The following is a 22,114-nucleotide window of genomic DNA, read 5'->3' on the forward strand; positions in this document are numbered from 1 at the left end:
CGCACCTTTAGATGTTCCAGGGCTGAGTGAAGAGCCAATGAAATGGCACTTGCCCTGACCTGATGTGCCGATTAGCAATCTGAAGTGGATCCAAGTCGCTTGGCAGGGAGGGTGTGATATGTTACATCACCAACCTCTCAAAACACATTCACTGTGGTGTAAGTGCTACTGGACGATAGCAATTGAGGAAGTTTACCAAGTTCTTCTTAGGCATCGGTATAACTGAAGCCTGTTTGAAATAGGTGGGCACCTGAGACTGTCGAAGCGAAACCTTAAAGATCTCAGTGAACACTCCAGCCAGTCGATCTGCACAGGTCTTTAGTACACGCCAGATAACCCATCTGGGTGGGCTGGGTATTTTCCGTGGGTGAACCCTCCTGAACGATGCTCTCAGGTCGGCATCAGAGGCTGAAGTCACAGGGTTATCGCGGGCTGTGGGACTGCGTGCTTGTTCCTCCACGTTTTGTCGGTCAAAGCGAGCATTGAGCTCATCTGGAAGTGTTGCCTTCTTGTCACCTATGTCACAAACCTGAGAATATCTGCAGGTGCTGGAAATCTAAAGCAACAGACAAAAAATGCAAACCTGCAGGCCAGGCAACATCTATGGAAAAGATGAAACGTTCGACAGCTCCGAATGAAAGGTCTCGGCCCGTAATGCCGATTGTTTTCCATAGATGCTGCCTGGCCTGCTGAGTTCCTCCAGCACTTTGTGTGTGTTGTGTCACCTATGTCGCTTGATTTCACTTTGTAGGAGGTGATAGCATTGTGGTGAACTATGTGCCTGTCGGGACACGCCCCTGCTGACTGCTCCTGTGGCTCCTCCCACAGGCCCCTGTATAAAGGAGACCTGCGGCCTGAAGATCGGCCTCAGTCTCCAGGTCATAGTATGATAGACACTCACTCCTGGTTCCTTCTTCCAGTCAATAAAAGCCGATATCTCGCCTACGTCTCAGTGTGAGTTATTGATGGTGCATCAAGCATTCAAGCCCTATCACATCTGTTCAGCATCCTTCAATATTTCAAGTTCAGCCCGGAATTGCCATTTCCCCCGTAAGATGGCTTTCCGGAGATGGTACCTGGACCACGTAACTTTCTTAGTTACGGGATTTGATTGCTTCCGATCTGCCCTCAACAGACTGCGATCTCACGGCACAAGCAGGGCTTCCGGTTGGGGAAGATCAGAAGATCAGAAAATCTCAGCTGATCGACAGCATTTTGATTCACGTAGGCTCCGAGTCCCACAACTGACCCACAAAAAAAACAGTTCTCCCGCTCAAAGGAAGATGATCAAGGCGCTGTATGTGATGTGGCCCCAAAGGTGCCATATGAGAAAGCTTCGACATATTATACGGGCTTAATCTTATTTTAACTGTTATTTAATCACTTTAGGTCCTCTGATCTCCCTGTATCAGAGATATTCCCTTAGTTCTCCCATCTCCCATTTTTTTCTGCGGCGACCGACAACCAACATGAAGAAGAGTTTGCAATATCAACTATTTCTCTTGTTTTAGCAAATAAAAGGAAGTGAGGCATTTTATATTTAATGAAACCAGTAACACACTTTATTTAACTCCAAAACCTAAACACAAAAACGCGCTATAAAAGTTCTTACGTAACAACGTCATCACGTCAGACACCAGCCTCTTAAAGCGAAACCCCCACTCAATGGCGGTGTTTGTGAATTATGTAGTTTCCCCAATTATGTTACCCTACACCCTTACCACAAATACCGACTTATTAGCTGATTTCAGCATTTTATGATTTCTAAATACGATAAATACTGGAAATCTTAAGTTAAAATAATATTTAAAATTGACAAATCAATGTTCTTTATCCTCATTCTAAATATACAGACGATTACCTGAGAATGAAAACATACTGCAGTTTCACTAGAATTAAAAGTAGCAGCGCCCAACGTGGGGCTCGAACCCACGACCCTGGGATTAAGAGTCCCATGCTCTACCGACTGAGCTAGCCGGGCTCTGAATAGAACGCTGGACGCACTATTCTAATGAGAAATTACGTTAGTTTCATGATCTTTAGATTATTATTTGGGTAGTATTTTAATTCGCGTCCTTGGCTGTTCCGACGTCGCCGCTAGGATACCGCCCGTGGTCTTTAGCCTGCGTGAATGACGAAGCATGAAATAAATATTGCGAGAGAAAAATACATAAAATTAAACGTTTAAAATAAGCAGTAGTTAAGCTTCTCAAGGAAGAAAAAATAAGTCCTTCGAGCCGGAATCGAACCAGCGACCTAAGGATTTCTCCGTACGTCCTACAGTCCTCCGCTCTACCAGCTGAGCTATCGAAGGCCTACGGAAGTTTTTGCTCAGAAGAATTTAAGGATGAAGCCAATTGTTTCATATTTGGTGCGTTGCACAGTAGTTTTTGACTGATTTATCTGAGAATCCGCTACTCTTTGCAAATTGCTGTTTGCTCGTTTAATAATTAATTGTAATCAAATTACAATTTTTTTGTACACACTAATAGAATTTTAAGTCTAAATGCCGAACACAAATTTGATTTTCTCCATTTTCAAGAGATTGTTATTTTCCTAATAGATTTTGTTGTTGTTACTGTATTATCACAAACCAAAAAGGCCGCTTCAACTCATTCTTTTTCAGCAGATCATTCTAATGCAGTCTCCATTCCCCCTACTTTAGATCTGCAAGGTACAGGTTCATAAATCCTTCCCTGACAAAAAAAATGTCTGGAGCATAATCTGGCAAAACCAATTCTGTTTCATCATGCAGGCAAGGAACCCTGTTTGAACCCACTGTGGTCCAGACACTGGCCCTATTATCAGCCAATATTTCCGAATAAATTATACATAATATGAAGGCTTTCAGTGAGTTGTTCCATCTCCTACACTCCCCCTACCTATAGGAGTTCCAGGAGACAATTTTCCACAGGGTTCGACTGAATCTCCACCACGCTTCAAAGTAAGATAGCAATTCACACGATTCAAGCAAATATCTATTGTACAAGCAGGACGGAATGTCCTTGGGAACATTAACCACAGATCGAAAAAGTTTCATGGTGTCAGGTCAAACGTGAGCCATGAAATACCCTCTGATTATCACCTCAGATGATGAATCAGAGCTAATCCATGTTGAACAACAGTTGAAAGTAGTACTTAAAATAGCAAGGGCGGAAAATGTATTTCGGAGCAAAACCATCACTAAGAATAGCTTGATAGTAATGTAATTCTGAAAATACCGACACCTGCATCACTCAGGATAACGGCAGCAAGTGATAAAAATGTGGATGCATGAAAATGTTACACGGGAATTTTATTTAAGTCACGTAACATCCTAACGTGTCTGTCTTCACAATAGGTCACCAGCAGCTGCCATTTCAATGGCTTTTTTCAGTCAGCGCTGGAAGATCTGGACAGTAAAATGCATATGTCAGGATGCTCCTCATTGACTTACTGTGGTGAACTATGTGCCTGTCGGGACACGCCCCTGCTGACTGCTCCTGTGGCTCCTCCCACAGGCCCCTGTATAAAGGAGATCTGAGGCCTGACGCTCGGCCTCAGTCTCCAGGACATAGTATGATGGACACTCATTCCTGGTTCCTTCTTCCAGTCAATAAAAGCCGATATCTCGCCTTACATCTCAGTGTGAGTTATTGATGGTGCATCACTTAGTTCAGCATTCAACAATATCACCCCTTAAAATTAATCTGTAAGCTTCAAGTCCTAGACCTCAATACCTTCTTGTGCAACTAGATCTTCGTTTTCCTCACTTGCAGACTCCAGTCAGTTTCGGATCATCAACATCTCCTCCACAATCGCCATCAGCAGAGGCGCACCACAAGGCTGTGTGCTTAGCCCCCTGCTCTCCCTTAATATTTGTGACTGTGAGGTTAAGCACAGCTCCAATGCCATACTTAGAGTTCCTGACGACACTACTGTTGTTGGCCGAATCAAAGGTGGTGATGAATCGGCATATAGGAGGGAGACTGAAAATCTGGCGCTTTCACTCAATGTCAGTGGAACAAGGAGCTGATTATTGACTACAGGACTACATTGACTAATATTTTGTATAGTGACTTTGGAACGATACCAGTTGGAGATGCTACTGTTGGGATAAGGTATACCCTGATCATATTCCATAGTCCTTCAATTTCCTCTTTTAATTCAGCATACTTCTAGTGTTTTCACTTAATAATTTCTGTATGTTGTGTGTGTTTGGAATAGCTATATCTATGAAGTAAGTTGCTCTTACTTTTTTATCCTGTAATTTTATATCCAGATGGTTATTATGGATTGGCCTATCTGTAATAATGGATCAGTCATAATAACATTTTTAGAATTCTGTCTCTAAAACTGGATCTGGCATGTATTTATAGTAAGGTAGGGTGTCTTTTATGAGTTTGTATTTTAAAGCAAGATTCTGGTGAATGATGTTTGCCACTTGATTGTGTTTGTGTCTTTAATCAGATTGAGTTAAACTGCTGTAGGATCCTGTAATGTGTTAGATTGTTTCTAGTTCCCTTGGCATTTTTTGCATTTGTCATCTTCAATTTGTTGGTCTTTTATTATGTATTTTTGATAGTTTTTTTCTGTTAACCATCTCATCCTGTTTCTGGGAAAAGAACTACAACTCTGAGCTGGGTGTTCAACACCTCCTTATCAACATCTACTATGATCAGATCATGGGGATGTCTTTCATGGAAGATCATGCTCTTCCATTGGTTAACTTTTTCTTCTTTAGTAATAATTTCTTCATTTTTCTGGGTTGTGCTTTCATTTTAAGTTTAGTGGTGTGTACTTCTTATCAGAATTACATATGCTTGCATGGAGTGCTGAATCCTGAATAATAAACCATCGAAAAATACCAACAGATCAACATGATAAATGCATAAAATATCGAGAACCAGAAACAATCCAACACATTACACAATCCTGCAGTAGTTTAACTCAATGGACTACTGATTATTATTATATTATAACAATACAGTTCCACACAGGATGGTATTGGCTCCATCCCTGTTTACACTTTGCACTTTCAATACAACAGAGTCATGTCATCTGCAGAAATTCTCTGATGACTCAGCAATAGTTGGGTGTATAAAGGGAGGATGGGAGGATGAATACAGGGCCCTGGTGGAGGACTTTGTCAAATGGTGCAAGCTGAATCATCTGCAGCTCAACATTAGTAAGTCAAAAGAGATGGTAATGGACATTAGGATGATTAAGCCTGCATTGCTCACTGTTACTGTTGATCTCAAGGACATGGATGTGGTGAAGACCTACAAGTACCTGGGGCTGCACCTAGATGACAGACATGAGTGCAGCACCAACACAGAGGCTGTGTACTAGAAGGGCCAGAGTCACCTCTACTTCCTGAGAAGACTGAAGTCCTTTGGAGTATGCAGGCCTTTCCTTCACATGTTCTATCAGTCTGTTGTTGCCAGCACAATCTTTTACGTTGTGGCATGCTCGGACAATGGCATCAACATAGGTGAAGCCAACAGGCTCAATAAACTGATTAGACTGACTGGCTCTGTTATAGGAGTCAAACTGGACACACTGGAGGTTGTATTAGAACCAAGGACCCTATGGAAAATCCGGACAAATCTGGACAATATTTCTTGCCCTGTGCATGCCACCTTGGCTGAACAAAGGAGCACTTTTAGTAATAGACTAAGACAATTGTGCTTCTCCAAAGAGCGCTATATGAGGTCATTCTTACCTGGGCCATTAAGCTCTATAATGAGTCAATCTATAGCCGGGGAAATGATGACCCCCTTTTGTTGGACTGCTTGTAGTAACTTGTATTATTTTTTATTCTTTCAGCTTCTCTTCTAATACTAACATAGGTGCATTTGTAATGCTACAGTGACACTAATTTCCTTTGCAATCAATACAGTACCTATCTAATTATTATCCTTACAACAAATAGCAAATCAACATTAAGTGATAATTAATGTTTGGCACAGCATTGTTAGCCAAAGGGCCTGTATTGTGCTGTAGGTTTTCTATGCTTCTAAAAAATACTTAATCTCTATGGACATGTTAAACCAAGGAATACATGAAGTTGCACAAGAGCCAGAAAGAAACCAATCTAAAGACAATGACGATGCTATACAAGAAAATAATGAAGATGCCATACCCCCCACAATGAATGAAATAGAATTACCTCAACACTGCTCCACAACCTGATGGCAATAGCAACAACTTAAATGTACAGCCTCCACAGAATGCTGTTGACAAAGTTGAGCTTACAGAAAAAACTATCTTAACATTTAACATCACACTAAGAGAATACATGGGCACCAACCCAACAGAAAGACCTTATATATCAAAACAAATATGCAAAGATGTTAATACTCTGAACAATATGACCACAGTATTTAAAAAAATTGAAACATTTGAAGAACTGCACATAATAACATCACATGATAGCATTAAGATCAATTATCATTAACTCATTATTAGCAAACCAAAACTGATAAATGAAATCAGAACATCAAAATGGCAGAAGGGATTAAGAAACAAAATTGAAACGTTAAGAGCAGAATTAGTCTGCCTAACGTAGTATAAAATGGAAGACCTGAGTAAGAAAGTTCAGAGAAAAGATCAGAAAATACTAAGGAAATATAAAGTCCACACAAAATATGACAAATATACAAAATATAACAAAAGCTTTGTAGAATTTATACACTAAAACAAAACAAAAGCTTGGTGCATACAAAGCCAGACTCAATAGATACATGACATGCAACAGATGAAGAAAACAGAATTATCAGTTCAAGAAAAATGAAGGTGGTTTATACAGAACATTGAAACTAAATTCAATGCATGAAAATGTTACTAACAGTATTACCAACAAACACTGAGATAATGAACTTTTGGTCTAATATCTGGTCAAACAGATACACAATCAAGAAGCAAGTTGGATTAGGAAGAAGAAAGAAAACACACACACATTTGAAGGCATGCAAACATCTGAAGTTAAAATGGACATGGTAAAAAAGGTTATAAAAATACCCACAATTGGAAAAGTTTTGGCAGTAATAATATTCATTATTATTGGTATAACAATGTACTTGTCTTCTTCCATTAATACATGTCGACAACTTTCTTAAAAATGCTGAAAAGATGCCCGAATTTTTGAAAATAAAATATATCCTTTATCTAAAGGAGAAATCACAAATAACACAACAAAATATCATCCTATTACTTGTTTACAAACTACATACAAATTTGTAACATCATGCATCTCACAACTAATCACCACAATATACTTACAGAAGAGCAGAAAGGACGCCGTAAGTGTATGAAAGGATGTAAAGAACATCTGATAATAGATTCTGCAATTCTAAATCAAGCCCGGAGGAAAAGCAGAAATATTCCATGTTGTTATATTGACTACCAAAAAGCATTTGATTCTGTGCCACACTCATGGTTAATATAAGTTCTTAATATACTATAATATATTATATATAAACTACACCCATGACTTGTGAAAATCCTATAACATCTGATGAAGCTTTGGTGTACTATAATCACTATCTATTTGCAACTAAGGAAGAACAGCCACCATATCAAAATAAACCATGGCAATTTTCAGGGTGATTCTCTAAGCCCACGATGATTTTGGCTAGTTTTAAACTGCTCTCTAATTTACTGAAACACACATTAATAGGGTATCAAATCAAAAACAAACAAATTATACCTTGACACACCTTCTATACATGGACGATCTGAAAGTATACGGTCCTTTATCAGTTAAGCTAAAGCAATTAATTCAAATAGTAGAACTAATTTCAAAAGAAATAAACATGAACTTTGGACTAGATAAGTGCAGAACATTAAAAATAAAGAAAGGTGCAATATAGCTAGTAGTAGAATATAAAACAGAGCTGCAGCATGATGCAATGCAACTGATTCAACACGCTAGGTGAGCATATGTCATTCTGATAAGAAGTACACTCCACTGAACTTATATGAAAGCACAACAAAAAAAATATCACTATAGAAGAAAAAGTTAACCAATGGAAGAGCAAGACCCTCCATGGAAGACATCCCCATGACCTTGGGAATACTGGATATCAACTAAGTATGGAACGCCTGGCTCAGAGTTGAGGACCCCTTCCCAGCAACAGGGTTTCCTTGTGGCAATACAGGACCAGGTAGGTGGTTAACACAAAAAGATCAAAAATATATAATAAAAGATCAACAAATTGAAAACGTCACATTACAGGATCCTGCAGAAATTTAACTCAAGTCTGATTACTTACACAGGTACAATCAATCGGCAAATATCACCCACCAAAATCTTACTTTAAAAATCAAACTCATAAAAGACACTATACCTTATTATGAATACAAACTGATCTAATTTTAGCGTTAGAGTCCTTCAAATTATATTATGACCATTCCATTATTACAGATAGGGTAATCCATATAAACCATTCAGATATAATATTACAGGATAAACAAGTAACTTACTTGATCGATACGTATAGCCACTCCAAACACACACAACATACAGAAATCAATGTGAAAAACACCTGAAAAATGCTAACTTTAAAAGTGGAAATTGAAAGCCTCTGGAATATTGTCCTAATAGAAGTATCTATAATCACTATCATTCTAATGTCACCTCACAATAGCATTAAACAATTAGGCCTACTCAGCAATATGTGTGTTAATCTTCAGAAAACCACAATACTATTAAATACCACTAGATTTTTTTTTACCACTAGGATAGTCCAAAAGATCCTAGCAATTGGGAACTGAGTGTGCTGCCCGTACCTAAGGTTTTACCAGCTTGAGCAAGAAAGAAAAATTATTATTATTGTATTTGCGCAGTTTGTTGTCCTTTGCACATTGGCTGTTTGTCTATCTTGTTGAGTGGGGTCTTTAATCGATTCTATTGTATTTCTTTGTATTTACTGTGAATGTGCGCAAGAAAATGAATCTCAAAGATGTAGATGCACTTTGATAACAAAGTTACTTTCAACTTTCAAATATATCAACCTTCCTTTATCTTCATTGGATCTAAGTCTTGGAACTACAGTGCAACACCTTTAGCAGAATGATAGCAATTTTTGTCCTGATGAAGGGTTTGGCCCGAAACGTCGACTTTTCATTATTTTCATAGATGTTAGCTGATCTGCTGAGTTTCCTCCATCATTTTGAGTGTGTTGCTCTGAATTTCCAGAGTCGGCAGAATCTCTTGTGATTTGCAGTTTTTCGTGGCAGCTCATATCCCTCTTCATGAGAGTAATTGATTGGCCTTGAGACAGATGCCCACATCACGAGAAATTAATGGGGGGAAAAAGCTGCTTGGGGTGCGAAATATCTGAACAAATGCTAGGAGCTCCGCACCGTCAAAAATCAGATGCCTCATATACCACAGTGAAGTCATTCTAATGTAGCCGCTCATAGCCCGGCTAGCTCAGTCGGTAGAGCATGGGACTCTTAATCCCAGGGTCGTGGGTTCGAGCCCCACGTTGGGCGTTAAGGTTTTTAAAAATGTTCAACCTACTTTTTATAAAAACTTATTTGGCATTTGAATAAAAAGTCTCAAAATATGAAACACATCGATCACATCCTTCATATACAAAGACGACGATTGTGTCCGGGCAGTGAAAGCAAAATATGAATTCCTCTCTTCCCACTAGCCCTGGATCGAAGTTCATTGAAAACACCAGAATGAAAATCTAATGCACGTCACACAGATAGTTATTGCCTTCAGCGACTTGTGTTACTTGTGAAGTGGGTTGATTTGCCCCGGAACTCGCCTGTGGTAGCTGCAGGGCCGAAGTCGCCGGTTGCTATGGGAGCGGTTGGGCGTCTGGTCGTTGGGCCCTGGAGGCGGTACGGCCGCAGGTAGGTGCGTGGCCCAGAAATGGACGGGTTACCCGAGGAGAAAATGGACCTGATCGCTTCTGCGTTCAGCTGTCTGACAGTGAAGCAGCAGAGTGAGGTGATGTCGCGGTTACTCCGCTCTTGTCAGGTGAGGCTCTGGCTCAGGTCGTGCACTGATCGGTAGCGGAATGTGAAACAGTCATTAACATATTCAGCCTTGCAAACAAATGGGATTGAACAAACACCATTTGATCCCAACTAGTTGCATCACAGCTTGGCATGGAAACACCAAATCTCAGGTATAAAAACTACAGAAACTAGTCGACACAGTCCAGTCCATCATACGGGAAGCCCTCCCTATATTTACATAGAGCGCTGCCACAAGAAAACAGCATCCACCCTCACCATCCAGGCCATGTCCTCGATACTACCTTCAGGCAGGAGGTACAGAAGCCTTAGGTGCCACATCACCAAGTTCAGGAAAAGTCATTAGCCTACAACCATCAGCTCCAGAACTGACGTGGATAACTTCACTCACCAGAACTCTGAACTGATTCGGTGATGCAGAATGCAGAGTAAAGAAGGCGAAGCAGTAAGGAGAGATTTTAAAGCAAGGCTGAGAATTTTAAAATTGAACTGTTACTAGAAGTCTCTGTCAGTTAACATGCACCATGACAACAGAAAGATAAATGAGTTGAGTGTCTTTGAATATTACTTTATAACACACCACTTTTGAATATCTAATCATCTGATGGCCTTTATTTCCTAGCTGCCACAGCTGAAGGAGATCTACAATGAATTGTGTCCCATGTTATCTATTGATTTTGTGTCAACGCTACCCCGAGAGTTGGTGGAAAGAATATTTGCATATTTATCTGCAGAGGATCTATTCAGAATGGCGTGCTGTAACAAATCATGGAGGGAATTTGCAAACACTGATGTTCTATGGTAAATTAAAATGTCTGAGCATCTTATTGCTACATGTTCATTGTAGTTTAATTTTTTTTTTGCAAACATGTGTACTTAATGTGCGTGAAAAAAAACTTTCTGTCCTCTTCAACCGTAGTTTAAAGGACAGTTAAAGACAGATTACAACAGCACATATTGGGTTTGATGCTAGCCTATGCTATGACAAAGTAAAACTCCAATAACTCAGCACACATTAGATTTTGATTATGCCAGATCAGCAGAATTCCCAAACACATTTTAATTTCATTTTTTACATGTTACATGCTAATATAATAAATGTTCCAATGAACCCAAGTTTTAAAAGATTCAGGGAATGTTCAAGTATTGTGGACTCCTGCAATAGCCACAAACCTACTATGTTTGTGACCCTTGATGTTTCAGATCCAACCCTAGATCTGGCAGCATGCCTAGCCCACACTTGAAGCAACAGGACAACTGGATGTCTGATAACTTGAGTTTGAATCTTGGCCATTTAAATCATCTATTGAATGACAAAGTTTGAAGACAAAATGAAAGTATACAGTATCAATACAGATCCCAATTATCATTAACACAAGAAATTCTGCAGATGCTGGAAATTCAAAGCAACACACACAAAATGCTGGACAAACTCAGCATGCCAGGCAACATCTATGGAAATGAGCAAACAGTGCACGTTTCAGAATGAGTCCCTTCAGGACTGAAAAGGAAGGGGAAAGATGCCAGAATAAAAAGGTGTGAGGAGGGGCAGGAGGATAGAAGGGTCTGAAACGTCGACTGTACTTTTCCATAAATGCTGCCTGACCTACTGAGTTTATCCAGCATTTTGCGTGTGTTGCTTGTAAATAATATATTTTAATTTCAGGTTTCTGGCTATTACTCTCCTACCAGTGGCCTACAGATTCTCTTATTAAAACTCATGATTTTGAACATTTCTGTGAAATCTCAATTTTGCTGTAAGGAAGGTAACTGCAGCTTCTCTTGGTCATCACAAAACTAAAACTTTTATCTCTGGTGTATCTCCTCAGCACGTTATGAATCTTGATGTGGTGAAAGTGAAAGTTTGGAGGTTATGATCAGTCATGTATTTCTGGTTTCCTCCAAAGATGTACCAAGTAGGTTAATTGTATATTGTCCCGTTATTAGGTTAGGGCTAATAGAGATTTCTAGAGGTTACTGAAGCAGTATGAAGGATCGGAAGAGCCTACTCTGCACTAAATAAATAAATAAATAAAGGTTTACTAACTAGACTGATAACTTGAGTAGATGGCATTGTCTTTTGACATAAGATTGGATAGGCTTGTATTTTGAAGAGCAAGTGGTGTCTTAATTTAATTATATAAGATCTTAGTTGGATTTGATAAGGTGGATGTGGAGATGTCTTTCAAGTAGGAAAATCTAGAATTGGAGGTCACTAAAAGTAGCGGGTCAACCAGCTCAGAAAAAAAAATAGCAAAATGCTTTCTCTCACAATGGGTTGAATCTTTGGAAGTCAGCTGCACAAAGGGCAGTGGAAACAGAGTGCTTGAGTATTTTTTAAAGCAGTCTCAGATATATTCTACAAAGTCAAATTCGAGTTTATTGTTATATGCACAGGTGCAATGAGCCATTAAGCAAGGAAATGAAACATTACTGGGAATAGATTGGAATATTGAATTGTGGTTGCAATCTGATCTTGTTGAATTACAGAGCAGGCTTGAAGAGCCATGGACCTGCTCCTGCTCTTAAATTATATATTTTAAGAGCATAATTAGCCACAGTGGCTTAGGTGAAGCCTAAATGTTTGGAAATACATTGACTTCAATTAAACATATTCAATGTGTCCACTCTACAATAGTATCTTCTTTTCAGGCAGTTTCTTAGAGTTGAGAGTTGCTTCTGTGGGGTTTGAGATCCACACATTGTATCGGGGAGGCAGGTACAGTTTTGATGGAGTGGGTAGCTTGGGTGTTTGGGATGTTGTGTGTTTCTCCCACTGTTTGTGTTTGGCTTCCAAGAGTTCTGTGCTTTCCCATTTGTTTCCCCATCAGTTTAGTGGCTTTGGGACAGGGGTTCTGATGAATCAATAAGGACGTTACATATTTTCAAGAAGATTTTGAGGATGATTTCTCTGTCCTATTTGGATCTACCTTCCGTGACTGATTTAGAGTGGAGTGCCAGTTTTGGAAGTCTGATGTCGGGTACGCAGACAATACACTAGCTTATGCATTGGATCAGATTGAATATGATTTAAGCCTCAACGATAGTGATGCCAGTCTGGGAGAGGATGCTGATATTTCTACATCTGTTGTATCAATGAATTTGGAGTTTTTTATGGAGGCAAGATGGTGGGTCTTGGTCAGTGCACTATGGTGGCTTCTGTCAGTTGCCGTCATGACTGATGTGCACAAGAATATGCAATTAATGCTGTGAGGTGTAAATTATTAATTTAAAATACACATATTGTATTATGAGAAATATTTTATATGTTCAATGCTGATTAAGATAAAATAATTATGTTTTTTTTTGCAGACAAACCTATGAGGTTCTTATAGAAAATAACAGCATTACAGATGAATAAATTAAGGCCTTGATAGGGTGAATTTTAATCGTTTTTTTCTTTCAAGTTCATAAAATCTGTCTCTGAACTAATAAAGTTTTGAAAACTGAAAATGAAAAGATAGTTTACATGTTAAGCTTACTTCTTAGTAAATTTGTCGTAAGTAATCTTTGACTATTTAATTATTTTTGATAGGCAACCATTATGTACTCTGAAAAACTGGCTTAACTTTGACACTGATGAGCAACTCTTCTCTAAAAACCAGTATGGTTTCAGTCCCACAGGTAACCACCATACATTAACTGACAAGTACTTCTGTCAAATTCCACTTCTATATGTATTTTCATGTTCAGTTCATTGTTGTTCAACCCTCCACATGGATAACGCTAAACAAAACAACGTTCCTCTGGAAAAAGATTCAAAACAGAGTACAGATAACTCACTCACATACCACATAAAGTAATAGTACCACTAATAAATTACCAAATAATAAAGTACAGTTATGACGCAAGCATTTAAAGACTTAAAGGATGAACAATTTACACCATTAGTTGGAGCAGAAGTGGACACTGCAACTAGGCATGCCACCATCTTTTAAAGTGTGAGATATATTTAGTTGTACATAAAAAGAATTTTAGCAGAATGAAAAGGAAATTACTGCATTAAATATTGCTGAATTATTCAGAAAATATTTTGGAAATACTAAGTATTGATTGTGTCTGAGAATCTGCTTTGGAATCTCTAGAATGACTATTATTATGCACAGAATGGTAAGGTGATAAATATCCCAAATAGTCTTTGATTAAAAGTTAAGAAGATTTTTGATTTAAAATAAACACATCAATCCTGATAACTTGCAGTCAGTGGTATCTTGTTACTGCACTATTGATTGAATGAAGCAAAACAATTTATTAGAAATTCATCTTCAATTGCTGATACTAATTGGGCTCTAGAGTATCAATTGCCTGTTATACACCCAACTTGACAGTACATGTTATTATAGTTAATAAAATTGAATCTTAAGAGGGAAGCAGTGGACCTGAGTATGCTTGGCAGTAGCAGCCAAAGAGGTAATTTTACTCTTATATTCATAAATCTGAATATTAATGAACTGCTATTTTGAATTATTGAAAATATCTTCAAGTAAAATATAATTATAATTTATGCTGATATGGAAAAATAAAAAAGAGCCAATATCACATTTAGCTCTGTGAAACAGTGTACCTTATTCAAAGATACTTACCTTCTGTATTTGTATCTCTTTCATTTGAGCTGGAGCTCATTAAGACAACATCCTTGCAATCCCATACGTAACTTCATTCCCTGCACAACAGTGAGTTGGGAAATTTATCCTGCTCCTGAGTGGTAGCTGGGAGGGTAGAAGTATGTCCACAAATGGTATTTAAAGATACAGTCTTTTTAAAGTCTCTGATAAAATTTTAAAAAGCTTTCAGTCTTTGCAATGAAAAAGCAAATTCTAGAGTGGAGCAAGCCAGATGGGGGGTGGGGGGGGGCGCTCTCCAACCACTTTATTTTGCTTCCAACCAAATGATATGCTGCTGATGAGATGAGTTAGCCTGAGTCATAATCAGAATCAGGTATATTATTACTGACATATATCATGGAATATATTGTTTTGTGGCAGAGTACAGTGCAATACATAAAATTACTCTTAAGTTACAGTAAGAATATATATATTTTTAAAAAGTGCAAAAAGAAAGCAAAATAATAAGGTAGCAATCATGGGTTCATTGACTGTTTAGAAATATGATGGCAGAGAGAAAGAATCTGTTCCTAAAGTGTGAATTTTCAGGCTCCTGTACCTCTTCTTTGATGGTAGTAATGAGAAGAGGGCATGTCCTGGATGGTGAGGTTCTTATGTTATGATTTCTGCATTCTTGAGTCATCACCTTTTGAAGTTGTCCTTGGTTATGGGGAGGCTGGTGCCCACAATGGGGCTGTTTGAGTCTACAACCCTCTGCAGCTTTTTTTGATCCTGCGGATTAGCATCTCCACGCCACACAGTGGTGTAACCAGTCAGAGTGCTCTCTAAATCTGTGGAAAATTTTAGAATCTTTGATGACATACGAAATCTCCTCAAACTCCTATTAAAATACAACAGCTGGCATGCCTTCTTCATGATTGCATCAATGTGTGGGATCTAGGATAGACATTCTGAGATGTTGATACCTAAGAACTTGAAGTTGCTCACCCTTTCACTGCTGACTTCTTGATGAAGACTGCTGTGCGTTCTCCCTGTTTCCCTCTCCTGAAGTCCATTCCTTCATCTTACTGATGCAGAATGCAAAGTTATTGATGTGACACCACTTAGCCAGCCAATCAATCTCTTCATATTCAAAATCAACCAATATCAGACCAGATTAATTCTTCTATGGAATACTAACGCTAATGTAATCCACAGATTACTGAACAAATACAATGACATATTTAAGACTGAAGGACCCATAGGTACAGCAAGTAGCAAAGTAATCACCTCATTGTCTATATCAGCATTAGAAGGCAAATCTTCCGGTGTATTATCCCACATTCTGCTGTTCTAAAATAAGGACATGTTTGGCACAGCTTTGTGGGCTGAAGGGCCTGTATTGTGCTGTAGGTTTTCTGTGTTTATTCGGATTCAGCAAGTGGCTTCACTGCATCAGATGTGTAGTCAGGTTATCAGAAAAGAATATGTTTTCACTATGAACAAATACAAAGTATTACAGTGGTATTATACCTGCAAACAGCACGCTGCTCTTATCTGCATTTGTATAAAGAATACAAAAAAATTCAAAGTTCAAAGTAAAATTTATTATCAGAGTACATACATGCCACCACATACAACTCTGAGATTATTTTTCTGTGGGAATACTTAGCAAATCTATAGAACAGTAACTGTAAACAGGATCAATGGACAACAAACTGTGCAAATGCGAATATAAATAAATAGCAATAAATAACGAGCATGAAATAACAAACTAAAAGAGTCCTTAGATGAATGTAGTTATCGCCTTTTGTTCAATAGTTGATGGGTAGTAACTGTTCTTTTCGCTGGTGGTGTGAGTCCTGAGGCACTTTCTACCTGATGGCAGTAGCAAGAAAAGAGTAAGGCCTGGGTGGTGAGGATCTCTGATGATGGATGCTGCCTTTCTATGGCAACATTTCATGTAGATGTTCTCAATGGTTGGGTTTACCTGAGATGTACTTGGCCAAATCCACTACCTTTTGTAAGATTTTCGGCTGAAAGGCATTGGTGTTCCCATACCAGGCCGCATCAAAGATATCAAATGTTTTCAGTTTCAAGCTCATTATCTGTGCTGTCAAGATCTGGGTGACATTATAACAAAATATCATTGTAGATTAATAACATTCCAGCAAAGCTGGTTACATAGTTGGATTTTTCCAGCAGTGATGAGGTAATCTTAGGATTTCACTGACAGTCAGTGCATCACATAATCAGGACTAGCCTAGTCTGAAGTGCCATACAGTATTTCATTCTTTGTTTTAGTAATATACTGTTAATTCCTTCTCTATTTTGTCAGGTCTCACATCTCCCAGGTACAACAGACCTAATTTTTCTGATTTTCCATCATTGTCTCCAACCTGTCGATGGAAGGAGATATACATTAGGGCTTGTCACTTAAATCAAAACTGGGAATTGGGCAGATATACGGTTCTACCTTTACTTCGAGGCCATCAAGAAAGAGTGGATTGCCTAGATTGTGATGGTGAGTGATAATCAGCAAGAACAGAGACAGTGAAGTAAATTACAAGGATTTTTCTTCCTTGTAGCCATTGTCTAATGCCAAACACTGAAGGATTGGGCTAGTGTAACAGCCTCTCAACTGAATGCGTTGTTTAAGGACGAATTGTAATTGGCTTCGACACATTGTAAGTGATGCTATTGAATTGATGACATAATGCATATGTGAATTGTTTTTGAAAACAAGTCTCACAGGGACTGATCCCAAACAGGAAAAAATCTGCAGATGCTGGAAATCTGAGCAACACACACAAAATGCTGGAGGAACTCGGTAGGGCAGACAGCATCTAGGAAAAGAGTACAGTCAACATTTCAGGCCAAAACTTCAACTGTACTCTTTTCCTAGAGTCTGCCTGGCTTGGTAAGTTCCTCCAGCATTTTGTTATGTTGTTCACAGAGACTGGTTACTCTGAATTAAGTTTACTAAGTAATTGTTATTCAGATGAGAACCAAGTCTGTGAGAGTAGCTGGATAGTTAATGAGTATAAAGAAGTTACAACTACTGTATATTGTTTTTGTTTTGGGTGCCTTATGCTTTTTCAAGGAAGAATGAAGACATAAATTTAAAATCTTGTTCTGGCAGTCAATGATGTTATGTCCATAAATTCTACAATTTGAATGTGCTGGATGATGCTACCTGTTTCCTCTTCAGTACGTAACACCACTAAGCAATAAATGTTCTATATGCGTCATTTATTTTAGTACATCTGCCCTGCATATCACTATTCTTTCTATTTATTTCAATTTCTTTCATCCACAAGATCACAAGAGTTGCCTAGTCTAATTTATTTTCTTATGAATTGCACATGCTTATGTCTTTGTGAGGTGCACATTGATATGTTAATAGCTGTCTAACTTTGCTAAGTATAGTGTTCTTTTAATGTCCAATTAAAAATATCAAACTTGTCCATGTGGAATCTATCTTTTGAACAAAATGCTGAATTTATTAGTGATTTCTTCCACCACTGTCTTCATTTTAAATCTTTCCTGCCTCTTCCATTATTACAGGGAAATGGCTGGTTAGTGGAAGTTCAGACAAAACTGCCCGTGTATGGGATCTCTTCACTGCATGCTGTCTGCATGTTCTGGATAACCATACAGATGCTGTCACCTGTGTTTGCATTAAGGTAAAATAATATTTATCATGCAGCTATTTGCAAGAATAGCTATACAACAAAAAAGTGATAGCAGGCTTTAACTTGTTCAAAAGGCAGAATCAAAACACAGACAAATCAGTCAAAACAATTGTTAAAAAAACTACGGAGAAATTATGTGTGGAAAGTTTCAAACTCTCCTTTTATTTCTTTGTTTTTTTTCTGAGATGATACAACTCAAAGAGAATTTTTTAGAAGAGATGATTGGTATGGTTGGGTATCATTGTAGCTTCACAATGCCCATTTCATTTTGGGGGCTGGGTTCATTGTAAGGATGGAAATTCCATTGGTAATTTGGGAAATTTATGCACTGGCTAGTAAAGTATTGCTGAAAAGATTAAACTCAGGAGGGATTATCATTGATTAGTCCAAGAACAAACACGTTCTCACAGTGACAAATTAAAATTTCAGTTTAATCCATGCTTAGACACATTTTTGAGCCACCCTCTCTCTATCCATCGATCTCATCCCATCTACCCCTCTCCCCCACCAACCTTTCCATATCCCCATTTGGCACCGATTCCAGCTAGCTTTTATCTCTGGTCCTCTCTTCCCAATAGCTTGCTACTCTGATGGGCTGGCCCTCAAATGAACTGAACATCTGTTCCTAAACATTGAAACCTCCCCAATTCCTTGAGGCTTCTAGTTGATGACCCCAAGTCTCAGTGTTCTAATTTGTGATGGCCCAATACCCCTCATTTCCTATTGATGGACCATTACCAGTTATCTTTCCCTCCATAGCCATAAGACATAAGAGCAGAATTAGTCCATTCAGCCCGTTGAGTCTGCTCAGACATTCCATCATGGCTGATCCTGGATACCACTCAGCTCCATACACCGACCTTCTTGCCATATCCTTTAATGCCCTGACTGATCAGGAAACAATCAACTTTTGCCTTAAATACACACACGGACTTGGCCTCCACTGCAGTCTGTGGCAGAGCATTTACTACTCTCAGGATAAAAAAATTCCTCCTTCCCTCTGTTCTAAAGGGTCACCCTCAATTTTGAGGCTGTGACCTCTAGTTCTGGATACCCCCACTGTAGGAAACATCCTCTCCACATCCACACTATCTAGTCCTTTCTAGGTTTCAGTGAGATCCCCCGCATTCTTCTAAATTCTAGTGAGTACAGGCCCAAAGTTGCCAAATGTTCCTTGTATGTCCTTGTACGTCCTTTTGCTCCCAGAATCATCCTCGTGAACCTCCTTAGGATTCTCTCCAATGACAGCACATCCTTTCTGAGATATGGGGCCCAAAACCGTTGACAATATTCCAAGTGCAACCTGTCTAGTGTCTTACAAAAGCTCAACATTATCTCCTTGCTTTATATTCTGTTCCCTTGAAATAAATGCCAACATTGCATTTGCCGTCTTTACCACAGACTCAACCTGTAAATTAACCTTCTGGGAGTCTCGCATGAGGACTCCCAAGTCCCTCTGCACTTCTTATGTTTGACCCTTCTCCCCATTTAGATAATAGTCCGCACTATTGTTCCTTTTATTAAAATGCATTATTATACATTTCCCAACACTGGATTCCATCTGCCACTTTTTTGCCCATTCTTCCAATTTGTCTAAGTCCTGCTACAATTGCATTGTTTCCTCCACAGTACCAACCACTCCACCTATCTTTGTGTCATCTGCAAACTTTGCAACAAAGTCATCAATTCCATTTTCTAAATCATTGACAAACAATGTGAAAAATAACAGTCCAAATACTGACCCATGAGGAACACCAATAGTCACCAGCAGCCACCCAGAAAAGGTCCCTTTTATTCCCACTTGCTGCCTCCTGCCTGACAGCCATTCTGCTATCCATACCAGTATCTTTCCTGTAATGCCATAGGATTTTATCTTGTTAAGCAGCGTCATGTGTGGCACCTTATCAAACACCTTCTGAAAATCCAAGAAAATGACATCAACTGCCTGTAGTCCATCTGGCCCACATGACTTAACCACCTTCAGACCATTGAGTTTGCCTAGCATCTTCTTCCTTTAACTTTTGGAATGATCTCTGCCCCTCTTCTCACATCTGGTCCTGGTTCTCTGATGGCCAACAGAACCTCACCAAATAATTCCTTCTCAGATGTAATTCACTGAGACCTGATGAATAGGTTGAGAGTGAGAACTGAATAAAACTGTCATCCTCAAATTGTCTTTAAAAGACATTTATGATGCAACAAATTTTGAATATGATTGCTATTTAAAATAAGCTAAAGAAATAATTTCTGTTTTTCAGAAAGAGGTCATTGTAACAGGTTGTGCCGACAGCTTGATTCGAATTTTCCAATTGGAAACAGGGATTTGTCTACGAGCACTGATGGGCCACAGCTCAGGAATTGATCACCTATGTTTTGATGGAACACAAGTGGTCAGCGCCAGCTCAGATAGGTAATACTCAGATTTTACAATAAAGTAACATTGTTGGATGCAACAGTTTAACAAAGAGGGGGTATTTCTTTACTCAGAGGGTGATAGCTGTGTGGAATGAGCTTCCTGTAGAAGTAGTAGAGGCCAGTTCAGTTGTGTCATTTAAGGTAAAACTGGGTAGGTATATGGACAGGAAAGGAGTGGAGGGTTATGGGCTGAGTGCGGGTCGGTGGGACTAGGTGAGATTAAGAGTTTGGCACGGACTAGAAGGGCCGAGATGGCCTGTTTCCATGCTGTGATTGTTATATGGTTATATGGTTAAATTATTGTTAATAATGGGTCCATAAATTCAGAAGGGATAACATGTAACATTTTATGTTTTCATTTCTTCATACCTTGCAGCAATCTGAGACCAAAACTGGAGGGCTGTTTCCAATTTATAAGCAAAACAACTTTTAAATTGACAGCATAGTACATTCAGACTTAGATATTATGTCCATCTTGCAGCCTTATAAAATCTAGTAGGTCAGGTAAACTATCTTTTTCTTGCCTTGCCACTCTCTTGTTCTCTCACCCTTGCAATATAACTGGCTTTAACACTTGAAGAGAACATTACATCTGAGCTTGATCTTATCAATTACATATACTTATACCTTAATTTATGTGCATGTACAAAGTTCAAAGTAAACTTATTATCAAAGTACATATCTGTCATCATATACAACACTGAGATTCATTTTCTTGTGAGCATTCTTAATAAATCCATAACAGAATAATAATGATAATAGAATCAATGAAAGACTAACCAACTGGATGTTCAAGCAGTGTGACAACAACCTGTGAAAATACAAAAAGAAAGGAAAATAAGTAAATAAATAAATAAATAAATAAATAAATAAATAGATAAATAAATAAATAAATAAATAAGTAGATAGATAAATAAATAAATAAACAAACAAACAAACAAACAAACAAACAAGCAAGCAAGCAAGCAAGCAAGCAAAAAATATATATCGAGAACATGAGATGGAGTCCTTGAAGGTGATTCCAAAGGTTGTGGGAACAATTCAATGTTAGGGCTAGTGAAGTTAAGTGATTATCCCCTTGGGTTCAAGAGCCTATTGACTGAGGGGTAATAACTGTTCCTGAACCTGGTGCTGTAAGTCCTGCGGCTCCTATACCTTCTTCCTGATAGCAGCAAGAAGGGAACACGACCTGTTTTGCTTTGCTGTGACAACTCTCTGTGTAGATGTGCTCAATAGTGGGGAGAGCTCTACCCATAACGGACTAGGCTGTATCCATTACCTTCTGTATGATTTTCCATTCCAGGGTATTGGTGTTTCCACACCGGGCTGTGATGCAGCTAGTCAATATTTTCTTCACCACACATCTATAACAGTTTGTCAAGGTTTTAGATGTCATGTTGGATCTTTGTAAACTCCTAAGGAAGCAGAGGTCCTGACACACAAAACACACAAGAATATTTCCATACAGCATTATTATGCGGT

The 22,114-nt window shown here is 38.7% G+C and overlaps 1 protein-coding gene and 3 non-coding genes across 8 annotated transcripts in view; 2 read left to right on the plus strand and 2 right to left on the minus strand.

Moving 5' to 3' along the window:
* The first annotated feature begins 1,486 nt into the window (after window positions 1-1,486).
* Window positions 1,487-22,114, plus strand: part of LOC132385272 (F-box/WD repeat-containing protein 7-like) — a 34,297-nt gene continuing 13,669 nt past the window's right edge. For 2 of the 5 annotated variants that reach the window (XR_009509142.1, XR_009509141.1), the window contains exons 1-7: window positions 1,487-2,371; window positions 3,341-9,979; window positions 10,601-10,779; window positions 13,514-13,602; window positions 16,861-17,046; window positions 18,090-18,208; window positions 20,476-20,627. Coding sequence is in view for 3 of the 5 variants with exons in the window: in XM_059957298.1 (XP_059813281.1) it covers window positions 9,872-9,979; window positions 10,601-10,779; window positions 13,514-13,602; window positions 16,861-17,046; window positions 18,090-18,208; window positions 20,476-20,627 (833 nt within the window). In the remaining 2 variants the exon portion in view is untranslated. Of the gene's footprint in view, window positions 2,372-3,340; window positions 10,424-10,600; window positions 10,780-13,513; window positions 13,603-16,860; window positions 17,047-18,089; window positions 18,209-20,475; window positions 20,628-22,114 lie in introns of all 5 variants that reach the window. The other 3 variants (XM_059957302.1, XM_059957307.1, XM_059957298.1) reach the window with 3 other exon arrangements.
* On the minus strand, window positions 1,909-1,981 carry trnak-cuu (transfer RNA lysine (anticodon CUU)). Its single transcript has one exon. It is a non-coding gene; the product is annotated as a tRNA-Lys (tRNA).
* On the minus strand, window positions 2,229-2,314 carry trnay-gua (transfer RNA tyrosine (anticodon GUA)). The gene is given in 2 exon segments: window positions 2,229-2,264; window positions 2,278-2,314. It is a non-coding gene; the product is annotated as a tRNA-Tyr (tRNA).
* Window positions 9,408-9,480, plus strand: trnak-cuu (transfer RNA lysine (anticodon CUU)). Its single transcript has one exon. It is a non-coding gene; the product is annotated as a tRNA-Lys (tRNA).

This window comes from Hypanus sabinus, chromosome 2 (assembly GCF_030144855.1).
Source record: "Hypanus sabinus isolate sHypSab1 chromosome 2, sHypSab1.hap1, whole genome shotgun sequence".
In the NCBI taxonomy this organism is placed as follows: Eukaryota; Metazoa; Chordata; class Chondrichthyes; order Myliobatiformes; family Dasyatidae; genus Hypanus; species Hypanus sabinus.